This window comes from Astyanax mexicanus, chromosome 15, assembly GCF_023375975.1.
Source record: "Astyanax mexicanus isolate ESR-SI-001 chromosome 15, AstMex3_surface, whole genome shotgun sequence".
NCBI lineage: Eukaryota > Metazoa > Chordata > Actinopteri > Characiformes > Acestrorhamphidae > Astyanax > Astyanax mexicanus.
In genome coordinates, this window is record NC_064422.1 from 24,092,642 (window position 1) to 24,106,627 (window position 13,986).

Consider the following 13,986-nt stretch of genomic DNA (forward strand, 5'->3'; position numbering starts at 1 on the left):
ACAAAAAGATGCAGAACTTTCAGACCTCAAGTAATGCAGAGGAAGCAAGTTCATATTCATAAGGAGTTCATAAATCAATATTTGGTGGAATGGTTTTTAATCACAGTTTTCATGAATCTTGGCATGTTTTCCTCCACCAGTCTTACACACTGCTTTTGGATAACTTTATGCCCCTCCTGTTGCAAATTTAAGCAGTTCAGCTTGGTTTGATGGCTTGTGATCATCTATCTTCCTCTTGATTATATTTCAGAGGTTTTCAATTTAGTAAAATCAAAGAAACTCATCATTTTACCTTGAACTTCTATTAACTCTATGTACATCATTATTGTAAGTCACTTTGGACAAAAGAGTCTGCCAAATGTAATGTAATGTAATTTTTAGAGCTGTATATGTCTATATATAAATGTTTCTATTTGAGATTTAACTAATTTTAGTTAAAGCGACAGGTTTTTTTTTTAGACCACTGTGATGAGAATGCACAATTGCAAAGAGATTGTGGGGAAAAACGCAGTTTAAGTGAATTTTATTACTATGTGAAATTCTGTGATTTTAAGACCTCTCTGGTGAGAATGTGTGTTTGCACAGAGCATGTGAAAAAATGCAAGTTGTGTGAATAAACTGCAGTGTGAATGTCATGATAGAGCAGGTCTCAGACACTCGCAGATGCAAATCAAAATGTACTTTATTGAATAAAATATAAGACAAAGGGATGGCCAGACAAAGCAAGGTCAATACCAAAGGTAAATAGCAGCAACAAAGATAAAAAATAAAATACCAGGGAAGATAAACTGTCCAGAGGTCAGAACAAGGCAAGGCAAAATCAGAGGGCAGGCAAAAATCAAGGTCAGTAATACAATGCAAGTTCGAAAACGAGGCAACACAGACAACGGAAAATATGCATTGTACGAGGGTAAACCGTCAATACTCAGTAAAGTCTAAGAGCAAATGAGCTGCTTCCTGGAAGTGTCATGTGTTGATCTGGATTGGGTGCGATGTCAGTGTGTGTGCTGCATCCTGGGCAACATAGTCTAGAGGCTGCAGATCTCAGGCAGGGCAGAGTGTGGGAGAGATAGGAGTGCTCTCTTTTTTAGGATAATGTTTTGTTTATTTAAAATACTCTCAAAATGTGGAGAGCAATTGAACACCTAACAACAACCTGTCAGACCACTTTGTTTTCAGAATAAATATATTAGATGTTGCTAGGATGGACATGCCAGAGCACTAATACCATTAATTAGAATATTTTGTCCCCTCCCAACTCAGGAGTACTACTGATTTTAATTTAGAAGAAAAAAAATTCAGGAGGGCTGCTTTAACTAAGTTTAACAAACAAAATTAGAACTCTTTCCATGTCTTCTAATTTGTGGTTTAGTGCTGTAACTCTGTATTTGCTGAGAACACTTTAGACATAGTTTTTTTTATTGTTTTAGCAGCTTAAAATCTTAATAAACTTGGCCACTGTAGACAAGCAGCAGGATTTTTGTGTGGTAATGAGCACATCACACGAGTAAGCTGCTGAGAATCTATTCTGAAAAGAAACGCAACAATTTCTCCTCTTCTAGGACATCTTGGAGTAGACGTCAGAACCAAAAAGATGTTCTAAATTGTTAATCTGACATATTGTGTGAATAAATTGGCAGGCAGCCAACGCTAGTACTAGGGACCCCAATTGTTGTGGGGTATTTTGCTACAGTGCTCCACTTCAGTATCAATCCTGAAGGCAATGTTCTGGTATCATAACTCTACTAGCAGCAATGTTCTTTTCCTGTGCTCCACAGATAAGGAGAAAGAATGGAAGGGGCCATTCTGCTTCATCCAGGCAGCGGACCCTCAGCTGGGCCTGATGAAGGCTTGGAGGGTGGGGGATTGTGATAATGGAGGAGATGAATGGTCAGAGGAGGTCCAGCTCACCAAGCAGGCTGTCCAGGCCATCAATAAACTGCAGCCGCGGCCCCGCTTCATTGCTCTTTGTGGGGATTTGGTCCACGCAATGCCGGGTAAGATCAGGGTTCAGAAAGTCAATGGAAGCTGGCCAACATTTAATCACGGCTTCAGAACTTGGGATTAGGCTGAATGGGGATAAACTACTCGGAAATCCACTTTTATTGAGTCCCAGTGCTGTGGTGCCGTTTCATTTGGATTTCCTTAAAATGTTGGTTCAGCGAAAAAAATCAAATGTACACAATTTTCTCCTTACCTTTAGATGTTCAGACTAAATCATCAAACACTGCTTGATTCAAACCACATCAAGCTATTTAGTAACCTTTAAAAGGCTTGTCTATATGATTTCTGACTATGTATATAAACCGGATAATAGTACGTTGTATGTTGCATAGCAAACGTTAGATTTTTTTTCCATATTTATGGTGTCAGAAACAACATAAGCAACTTCAGAGCTCTGAAGTTTTGAAGTCAGTTCAGTGTGAGGTTTTTTTTTTGGAAAGGGGAGCAGTGTTTTTTGTGAGGGGCATCTTTGCACACTGGCATGGTGGAGAGGAGGGGCTGGGGGCGGTGGGATATGATTTGTGTTGTGGGATTTAAGTAGTTATTAACATTATTAACTGGAGACAATATTTCCCAACATCAGCTCTCATTATTTTTATGATGCAATACTAATTTTCATCAGGAAATACAAAATCTAATTATGAGATGACTTACTGTACTGTAGGCTACTCATGGAATATGGTGCTCCTGCATTGTCCTAAGTGTGTCTGCCTGCATCGTCTTCTTTTTTACCCGGATACAACTTTTTCTTCTTCTTCTGAACTCTGCTGGAAACCACTTGATGCCTGCTCTTCACCTGTAGTTGAAAATAGCGGTGCATCTTGGTGGGCGTCCTACTAATTTCCTTGCAAGACAGATAAGACAAGGTGTGGCATGTGAGTATGTAAGCTGTATGAAATTCATTACACTGGAGAGCCCTGCAACTTAATACTAATTCATTACAAATGGTATTTGAAGCAAGAATATCACAATTACGAAAAACAGTACAAAACAGCATAATGCTAACTGGTGGCTATTACAAAATTTGCTTCCCTCATTATTAAATGATATGCATTTATGGGGGGCCCCAATGGTCCAGCGGGCTAATTACTGCCACTATAATCAGGAGATCGCCAGTTCAAATCCTGTTTATGAAGCTTGCCATCGGCTACTGGAACCATGCTCTCTCTGGGTGGGTAGAGACGTCTGTAAACTGATATATCGCAACTGAGTCGCTGCGCTTTCCTCCGAGTGCGCTGTGATGCTACTCAGCTGCATCAGCAGCAGTTCAAAAAGAGGCGGAGTCTGATTTCACATGTGTCGAAGGAGGCATGTGCTAGTCTTCACCCTCCTGGTGTTGGGGCTTTAATAGTGATAGGAGGAGTCCTATTGAGTGGGTTGGGTAATCGGCTGTTTAAATTGGGTAATGAAAAATAAAATTATATAATAAATTATAATAATGTATTCATGCAGTTAGCCTCACAGCTTCGGTAAAGAACTAAAGAAGCACACTTCAAATGTAAAACAGGTTTTACTTTAAATTAGATTTAACATTTAGGCTTTTGATTTTCTGCAAGCAAACTTTCCTTTAATTTTAACAGGATTCACTGTGATAACTGTAACTAGGTCAGCAACTTTCTGCAAATACATTTTGGGACAGTTTACCAGACAGGGATTAAGCCTAGTCCTGAACTATGTAGCACTGTAAATAAAGATTCTGCATTAAAATGAAAATTACTTATAATAGTTTATGACCAAGCTTAATCCCATTCCAACAAATCAACACTTTGTGTGTGAAAACTGTATATCAACAACTAGTTGTGCTACAGCTCTAAAATAGAAGAATGCTAATGTTAGCAGGTTCTTAAGACAATCATGTCTCCATGTGTCTCTAAATAAATCCATAAGAAAGATAGATAAAGAAAGAAAGAAAGAAAGAAAGAAAGAAAGAAAGAAAGAAAGAAAGAAAGAAAGAAAGAAAGAAAGAAAGAAAGGGAGAGAGCATTTGCAGTTAGTGAGGGGAAAGTTTTCTCATTCTCTTGATTTCTAGTTACTGTTTGCTGTAGGTGAGTTAACTAGCCAGCATGCTAATCGCCAAGTTAGCTCCTCAAGCTGACACACAAATTGCCCCTTGCCCCAAACATGGCAGTTATATATACTGTTTTGTACTAAAATCTTTGGTGGCTAGTATGTTAATATCTTAAACATAAACATAAGCACTTTGTGTTTTGTTAATGGTAACTGAGTTGCCAGCATGCTAATTGCTAAGTTAGCTCTTGACTAAGCTGAAATGGCTTAAATCACCTGCTGCTGCAAACCACAGCTGTCATTCAGCTGTGTTTTCTTCATACTGAAATTCATCTCTTTACTTAGATTAGTAAATATTCCCTTGGAATAATTATGTTTATGTTATAACTGGACAGCAAATGTTTGCATGCTAATAGAACCAAAACAGCAAACCTTGTGAAGACCAGGCATAAATAAATACGCCATTATTCTAAACATCTCTAATGGAGGTATTACATTTTTCTTACTTCGCATTTACTTGGGATCCTTAGCCCTAGCATTATTTTTTTTGTTTACCCAATAACAATAGCATAATGTAGCAGCCCTAGTCTGGTTCTTTATATTATATTATTTGTGAATTATTAGTTAAAGAGTGTTCTAACTGCCAGTTCTGTTACATTAGATAAAGGACAACCACAATGGCTAACATAAAACTGTAGCCACATTTATTGACTTTGGCACCCCTGGGTACTCAACCTGAGACCTCCTGATTTTAGAACCAATACTGTGCCACTCATTTACCACCCATTATTTATTCTAAAGCATTGTGCTCTATAATTCTAAGTATAATTGTTAGACCTGAAACAGTGGAAGAAATAGAAAGAATACAAATCCAACTTCCAACATTTTGGAACCTGAAAATAAAATGCACATATGCTATCAGGGCTATTCTTTTATTTTTGTAGAAATGGCTAGCTGGAGCAAGAGTTCTTTTGAAGAATGCCTTTTTAGTAAGTCCTTTAAAGTTCTGTTCTTTGTAGTGTTTGAGGTGATGAGTGTATGAAAGTGCATGTTGCCCTGCCAGCTGCCCTCATGGCCCCCAAAACCTCCAGCCGCTATCCCAAATCTTATCAAATTGGCTCACTCCAAAGAGCTTCACACAGAGAGCAATCAAAAGAGCCTCGGGAGACAGAAAGGTGCTTGCACTGTATCGGTGTATTCACCCACTGGAGGAACGACTTCTGAAGTCTTTTCTTTTTTTTTTTGCAGAAATCCGTAATGATGAGAAAATACAACGATTAAAAGTAGTAGGCCTGTAAAAATGTACTTCTGCTCAAATAATAGTAGTCTTCTCATTTTTTTGCTTGACTGATTTATCACTAGGCCAATAATAATATGTATTAGCCTATAACATTTGATCATCTCATAACATCTGGGCATGCCAAGGTCTGGAATATATGTTACAGTGCTTATCAAAATAATTCACCTTCTTTCATTCAGTATGGATTCAAACATTTATCAAATAGGGTTATTCTTTGTATACCAACTCTGCCTCATGACAACACAGCTGATGTTCTCAAACACTATTAAAGGAGAACTCTGGTGTAAAATGTACTTTTGATGTAGTAAAACATGATAAAATGTTCTTACCTTTGATGAATAGCACTCCTCCGCTCTCCCACAGTGAAATTTTAACAGTTTGTCCAAACACCCTTCAGACTGGGTGACCCAGGCATAATTTGCACCGATAAATCGCTTTTTACACCATTATTCAGGCTCAAAGTAGCTCCACACCTCATTGCTAGAATCCGGAGAGCCCTGCTATTTAAAACGAGGCATTAATAACTTTAAAAGTGCACAGCAAGCTTAATAAAAACCCTGTTTACATCTCATTATGCTAGCTTCAGCTCCGTGCGCCATCAAATTTGTATTGATATTGTCATAGACTGTCACATCCTGGATAACAGTGGAAAAAGCAATTTATCGGGGCAAATTATGCCCTGTGTCACGCAGTCTGAAGGGTGTTTGGACAAACTTTTCAAATTTCTGGATCTCAGAATGCTGTGGGAGAATGGAGGTGTGCTGTTCATCAAAGGTAAGTACTTTTTATCATGTTTTACTACACCAAAAGTCAATTTTACATAGAAGTTGTCCTGTAAGAGGCAAGAAATTCAAGTAAATAACTCTTGAGTTAAGTTCACCACAGCTGTTAACTGAAAGCCATTAGAGGTCACTCTACCTCATAAAGCGTTTGAGAAAATCCAGCTAAGAAAATGTCATCTAAGCAAAAGGTGCCTACTTTGAAAAATCTAAAATCTAAAACATATTCTGGTTTGTTTAACACTTTTTGTTTACTAAATAATTCCATATGTTTTTCCGCATAGTTTGGTTGATTATAGTAATAATCTATAATGTAGAAAAAATAAATAAATAATGAAAAATCACAGAATTTTTATGTCTCCAAACTTTTGACTGGTTCTGTACATATACTCTACCTTGGTCCTCACCAAAGTCAGTTTTGATGTCAGCCACATAATGTCCTTATTGGTTCATATTGGAACCCCAATTCTTTCTTATGACCGTATCAGCCTGGTTTTATTTCACCAAATGATAAGCTGAATCACATCAGTGTGAAAATCTTCCTCTGGTGAAAAGACTTTATGGTGTCATATTCCTTGATTTAGTATGAGGCCTGGGGCTGTGCATGGCCTGATGGGTGTAATTTGTAGGTCAGATTATGAGTGGAGGCTGTAAAGGCACAGCTGGTTCTCTCAGGGGAGGGGGTTCTGGGGACCTTTTAAACGGCCTGGCGTCAACACCCATTACCATCAGGCCCTGCGAGCAGGCGGACTGTGGCAGATGCATTACATGGCCCGTCCGTCACGCAACTTCTCTTCACCACCCAGAAATCAACAGAGGCCTCCACTGACATTTCCTCTGTGAAGCGCTCGGAGGAAAAAAGAAAACGACTTTATGGAGACTCTGCACAGCTGTAGGGTCGGGGAGGGGTTTTATGTTTTCATTTGGACTTATGCCAGATTTTTAACTCTTTCAAGCAATATTACAGCATTTTGTTTCTGATCCCAATCTCCTGTATGTGCTGTACCATCGGGTTCCATGGCCTGTGAAAAATAGCAGAAAGAAGATTTTGACCGCTGTGAAAGGACGTACAATATGAAAGCTGCCATATTTCATTTCTGAAATAAAAGGGTGTCCTTTGAATTTTGTCTCACCCTGTACTTTTAATAAGATTTAAAATAAAAAATTAGAATTTAGTTTATTTAGGGTTCGTATGATTGTGAAAAACCTGAAAAAGTCATGGATTTGGAAAATAGCAATTTCAAGGCCTGGCTAAGTTTTGGAAACACCCAGATAATACCCCGGAATCTTTGGAAAAGTCATGGAAATTTGGTCTACAAATTTTTTGTGTTTCCGTTAATCGATGAAGTTTAGAGAGCACGCTTAAGAACTTGTCACTAACAACAGAGCTACACTGAGTGGGTTGGGTAGCTGGCCATGTAAATTGAGGAGAAACTGGGGGAAAAAATAAGAACGCCTCTGAAAATTAATGAAAGCTCAATACTATTACAAGTGTGTGTAAACTTCTGACCACAGCTGTATCTCACATTTGTAATAACCCAATTAATTTAGAAATGCTTTGCATTTTTTAAAATACAGGGTAAATTACTGACAGTGGCAAATATTCGTACAGTAAGATAAATGCAGTAAAAAGACCTGGAATTGAAATATTACCCTGTACACCAGGCAGACACTGTGTTCAGTTAGACTCCTATATGCACCCTATTTGGGATTTTAGGATTTAAGAGGTTAAAGTTCTGCTCAACAAAGTAGTTTTGTGGGCTTTAGGGCAGTTTTCCAGTCCAGAGTTGAATTGACTTTCATGATGAAACATATTGCTGTGACTCCGTGATGGCGTTTAAAAATGAGTTTTGGGTGACCATAAAAGCAGTATGGAACGATTTGATTACGGCACACTCCCTCATTCTCACCTTCACTGAACACACACTCCAGCCACTTCAGGCCTCATTGGTGGCCAGATTGGACTGGGCTTCTGCAGTCCTCTCTTCTGCGTTTTTAAAGCTCCCCCTTGTCACAAACCGCAGACTGCAATATTTCAAACCAGTGATGTTCCAGACTGATGTCAAGGGCTGCCTCTTTCATGCAGTTCTAGAGTTAGTGTGAAGATAGGATCAGATTAGGATTCTCTCCTAAGGAGGACTACAAAGTCCAGTATGCCTGTGGGCTTTGAGGGTAAGGCTGTATTGTACCCAGTAATCCCTGTCCCACATAGGTTAGCCCTTTAATTGGTGTTGAAAGCGGATAAAAGTTGAGTTCTCCGAGGGGTTGTTGAGGCTGACCGGAGGGAAATGATTTTAGAAAGAGGCCAAGCCTCTCCTGTGTGTGTTTATCTGGCAGACTGCTCTGTTGGGGGAGCTTTTAATAGGTTTCTTTGGGGTTTGTCACTGGCTGGGACCTGTTGAAGTGAGATGTGCTCTACTTCAGACGAGCGAAGGCAAAATCCATCAGCTTAGCGAAACCTTACCCGCTGAGAACAATCCTGTAACACAGGCTTTAAACGTAACAATTCTTTAGCTTAAAGGCAGACTGTTTGGTTGACAACCACAATGACAATTTAATGCATATTGTTGTCTTACTGTGGGGACAACCTAGCATTTTACACCTCAAAAGTTGGGACAGAGTGGAAAACCATTGCTTTCTTTTTTTAATTTTATTTATTTGCAGAAAGTAGGGATTCAAGATATGGTATGTTTTATCTGCTCAACTTCAATTAACTTCGTTTCTTCACCTCAGACCTGTAACAGTCCAAAAATGTTGACAGGGACGATTTAGGGTTAGTAAAAAGGGTAAAATAGAAATAATGGTGATTTTAAAGAGGTGATGTCAATAGGTAAAGGTAATATTGATTTGGTACAAAAGGGGAATCAGGAGGTTAAACATTATTAAAATGTAAAAATCAATTTTGGAAGAGATAGACATTGTTTGTATCGGACCAAAAATGAAAAGGACCATCCAGTCTGTTATCAGCAAGTCCAAAGGCCAGAGCATGTCACGGTGTGGGACTTTGACAGTACGCTTGTACTGTGATGGCAGCATTATTGCAGAAAAGTACACTGAAGCCTTAGAGCAACATATAAAAGTGTTGTGAAAAGGAATGGCAACATTACAGAGTGTTAAATCCTTTTACTCCCCAACTATTTTGAAATTTGTTGCAGATGTCAATTTGGTGTCCTGATGTGCAGGAATAATATGAAGTTGACTAAACAAAATATAAAATATATTAAGTTCATACTGGCAGCAATGAAAATCAATGTAAGAAACACTATGTATTTTTTATTTAATTAATTTATTTGCTAAATGTATCAAACTGAATGAACAACCTGACAGAAATTCTGGAAATAACACTAGACTTAGAAGCTTTCACTGAAGCCAGGATAACATAATGTCCACAAGTAGTGTAAAGAAGCCTTTTGTAACACACCAAAAAGAACATTTCTGGCAAAAACTGATATTCAGGAAATCACCCAGCTGGGTTTTTTTTTAGGTCACAGTAAAATAAGGGATATGCTTTTTTCTATAATTTAGCTTAAAGACCATCTTTTCCTATATATATCAGGATGTTCTAATGTCTAAGAGGGTAAAAAGTGATCTGGTTTAGACAAAAAAAGTGTTCTTTTCCCAAAAACAAGCAGTGATAAACATTGAAGTAAAGTTCTTTAAAATATACTCTAAATGCTGAACAATACATTTAGTGTATTTGTGTTAACGGAGACTTTAGGGATTCCTTCCCTTTTTAGGGCATACTTCAAAAAGGTCAAAAGTAAAAAGTGCCCCCAGGCTTGTGGCAGGCAGTGCGTTTTATGAAAAGACTCAACCGGGATGCTGTTTTTTGCATACTTATTATTAGAGTCTTATTGTGAGATTGTGCTCATAATTTAATCTAATCAAAACGTGTACTTAAGCTCATCAAACAGTTTTATACACTAGCCTTGCCTGTGGTGTTTCACAAATTGCAGATTAGCAGAAGTGTGTGTATGTGTGTGTGTGTTGTGTGTATCGTGTTTTAATGGCCTAACTGTTGTCTTACAACCTATTAGCCAGTGATTTCTAGCCTGCTAGGGCTGCTCACGCTCCACAGTAGCTGTGCTAGCCAGCGACAGCACCCCTAATTTCCTCTTCTCATCAAGCCTCAAATCTTCCTCAGGCAATTAGCAAGACGCCCCACTTGTCACAGTAGAAACTAACAAAGGCTGTTATTACTGAGCTTCAAAACTCTGCGCACCGTCGTCTGCCTTTACACCAGAGAAATGCGTCTGGACTCTGTTTACTCGGCTCTCTTGCCTTATGGATAAAAATAGTTCCTTTTTTTTTCTTTGAATCCACGGTGCATTTGTAGTTCCTCTTTACTTGTGATGGCTGGAATGACCTGAGGTAAATATAGAGGTGTATGAGCTGTTATTTGTGAAATGTCTGACAACGGCCTCTTTGTCGGCTATCTTTTGTCTGCAGCAGACTTTGATTTCTTTCATAACAAGAATAGGTAGCTTTAATGACATGGCAGAGAGTGTCCCTGAAATAACAAATGCTTCTCAGTAAAACAGTGGGTGGGAGGGGCAGCTTCCCTCAATATAAACAGTGTATTTTTGCCCTTTTGCAAATATGCCTACATCCAATATTTTTAAACATTAAATCATACTGATGTTACTTGTTTATTGTTCTATTTCTTAGATTGTTGAGCAAATTTCACACTGATCACTCTCTCTCTCTCTCTATGTTAAGATGTTATTAATGCTAAGATGCTTTTGGGAAAATGGGCCCTGGTCAGTTAAAGGAGAACTCCAGTGTAAAATTGACTTTGGGTGTAGTAAAACATGATAAAGAGTACTAACCTTTGTTCACTAGCTCACCTCTGTTCTCCCACAGCTTTCCAATATCCAGTGAATTTTTTACAGTTAGTTCAGAAATGCTTTAGAATGGATGATATGGGGCGTATTTTAAAAGTGAGCAAGAAGCTTGTTAAAAACCCCTATTTACAACCCTTAGTGTAACCTAATCTCTAATAAGCTTCTTGTGCACTTTTAAAGTTATTAATGCCTCATTTTAAATGTCAGAGCTCTCTGGATTCTACCAATGAGGTGTTGAGCCACTTTGAGCCTGGTTAACGCTGTAAAAGGGGCAAAATATGCCCCATATCATCCATTCTAAAGCATTTTTGGACAAACTGTAAAAAATGACTGGATCTCGGAAAGCTGTGGGAGAACAGCGGTGAGCTATTTAAAAAAGGTTAGTACTCTTTATCATGTTTTACTACACCATAATTCACTGGAATTCTCCTTTAAGTTTTATGGGGGCTTGTTAATTAGTTTCAGCTGCTTTGGCATCACTACTTTTCCCATTGTGCAGTATCTGGACCCTACAGATGTAGGTCCATCAATATGTACCATTGCCAGAAGGGTGGCTGTGTCTCCCAGCACAGTCTGGAGAAGATCCAACACTTTCAGGTTGCAATTCACACTGTCCAGGAGCTCAGTGATGCCCTGGTACAAATCTGTGAGGAGATTGCACTGTAACACATCACAACATTTCATTTGTAATTTTTTTAAATGGTTAAAAAAACTTTTAATACAGCTCCGAAAAAAATAAGAGACCTTATTAAAATGTGTTTCTTTGATTTTCCCTCTTTCTTTAAATTAAAAACCTCTGGAATATTATTAAGAGGAAGGTGGATGATCACAAGCAATCAAACCAAGCTGAACTGCTTGAATTTTTGCACCAGGAGTGGCATAAAGTTATCCAAAAGCAGTATGGAATACTCGTGGAGGAAAACATGCCAAGATGCATGAAAACTGTGATTAAAAACCAGGGTTATTCCACCAAATATTGATTTCTGAACTCTTAAAACTTTATGAATATGAACTTCTTTGCATTATTTGTTTTTATAAGTTTTAAAAGTTTTTTGTAATTATAAGTTTTTCATTCCTTTTTTTTCTGCAAATAAATGTTCTTAATGACAATATTTTTATTTGGAATTTGGCTGAAATCATGTCTGTAGTTTACAGAATAAAACAACAATGTTCATTTTACTCAAACTTATACCTATAAATAGCGAAATCAGAGAAACCGATTCCGAAAGTGAAGTGGTCATCTAATTTTTTCCAGAGCTGTATATGTAACATATAACCATTTATATATTTATTAGAGCATTTGAATTGTGAGGTAAGGAACTTATCACCCCTTTTAAAGGGTCTGTGACTCATACATCTCCATGGGCACTTTTGGGTTAACTTTAATTCATCAATAATTCAACAACTTATATGGTTACAGCAAAGCACAACAAAGCAAAGTTAGAAAGTTGAATTAACTCACGTGTGACCATGTTCTGAATGCTCAGCTGGTGGGGAAAATAGCCCTCTCCTCTGTTTTTCCTCAGGTTGCACTTTCAGGGAAGAGCAGGAGCGAGACCTGAAGGATGCTCTGCGGGACACTGATCCAGATATCCCCCTGGTTTTTGTCAGTGGCAACCACGACCTTGGCAACGCGCCCACTTCGGACACGGTGGAGCAGTACTGCCGTTGCTGGGGGGACGATTACTTCAGTTTCTGGGTGGGCGGGGTGCTGTTCCTGGTGCTGAACTCCCAGCTCTTCTTCGACGCGTCCGGCTGCCCTCAGCTGGAGCAGGCTCATGAGGACTGGCTGGAGCAGCAGCTGCAGAGCGCAGCTCAGAGCTCGGCACGCCACGTCCTCATCCTCCAGCACATCCCCCTGTACCTGCAGACGCCCCACGAGGAGGACAATTACTTTAACCTGCAGACAGCCAAGAGGGAGAGCCTGATCCACAGATTCCTCCAAGCAGGTACTGATAATCACTTCACATCAGAGTACACAGAGCAGTACCGTGTCCAAATATATTTGAGGTTCATAATTGTCATGCAGATAAACAGAAATAATATTTTTGTAGATCAATAGGAGCTCTATATTATAATAATTTCTGAAGCCAAATAGGAAATAATTATTTTCCCATGTTAAAAATGAGGCAAAAATAAAGTGACAAGTACCTGCCAATGCATTGCAGTACTGTGATTAAATAATAAAATACTTTATTTTGGGAAAAATCTAAATGATAATAAATAACTGTCTGCTTTTTGTACTTTGTCTGAGAACACTATACAGTGTATCTTAAAAGTGAGTACACCCCTCACATTTCTGCAGATATTTAAGTATATATTTTAATGAGACAACACAATAAAAAGTAGTCTGTGTGCAGCTTATATAACAGTGTTAATTTATCCTAGTTAAACACAATTTCTGCTTGTCTTCAATTATCTCTGTGCTGTTGAACAATAATATAGTCACTTAAGAATATAGACAATATAGAAATCACTTATTTAATCAATCAATTACTTAATTTCCTTTTAATATTGCAGGACCACCACCACGCCAACAGACTAAAAGAGGCCGTTTTTCTTACTAAGTAAAGACTGAAGATCCACTTTAAATGACCCTGCAACACCATTAGCATCGCCATTAACATCGTTACCACAGCATTAGCATTGCTACCATGGCATTAGGATTAACTAGGTTAGCCTAAGTATTTGCTGCCAAACTATAAGCTTTGCTGACATGCTATTAATATGGCTATCAAGTCATTAGCATCGCTACCATGGCATCAGAATCCAGTATTGTCTTTTACGCTTTAACTTTTAGCATCGTTTCTGCTATGCTAGAATTGCTATCTTACCATTAACATTCACTTACTGGCATTAGCAGCATTATTACGGTGGTATTAGATGTCATTTTATGCCACCTCACCTTTTCCTTTTTCAAAATGAAAAGCATCCCCTTTCTTTAAATGACATTAATGATTCTGTGCAGTCAGTGGTGGTCCAAAACTAGATTTAGGACCAGACATATAAAAATTAAACATGCAAGACTGACAATGTTACACACCCTAATAGT

General features: G+C 38.3%; 1 protein-coding gene and 1 long non-coding RNA gene across 2 annotated transcripts in view; one reads left to right on the forward strand and one right to left on the reverse strand.

Moving 5' to 3' along the window:
• Positions 1–13,986, forward strand: part of cpped1 (calcineurin-like phosphoesterase domain containing 1) — a 41,567-nt gene that overhangs the window by 10,464 nt on the left and 17,117 nt on the right. Inside the window, exons 2-3 of the mRNA XM_049464886.1 lie at positions 1,779–1,997; positions 12,461–12,883. Of these exons, the coding sequence (XP_049320843.1) occupies positions 1,779–1,997; positions 12,461–12,883 (642 nt within the window). The remainder of the gene's footprint in view (positions 1–1,778; positions 1,998–12,460; positions 12,884–13,986) is intronic.
• LOC125781284 (uncharacterized) lies at positions 2,759–12,486 on the reverse strand. Its single transcript, XR_007424492.1, has 3 exons — positions 12,397–12,486; positions 11,472–11,594; positions 2,759–2,848 (listed from the first exon to the last, which is right to left on the reverse strand). It is a non-coding gene; the product is annotated as an uncharacterized LOC125781284 (long non-coding RNA).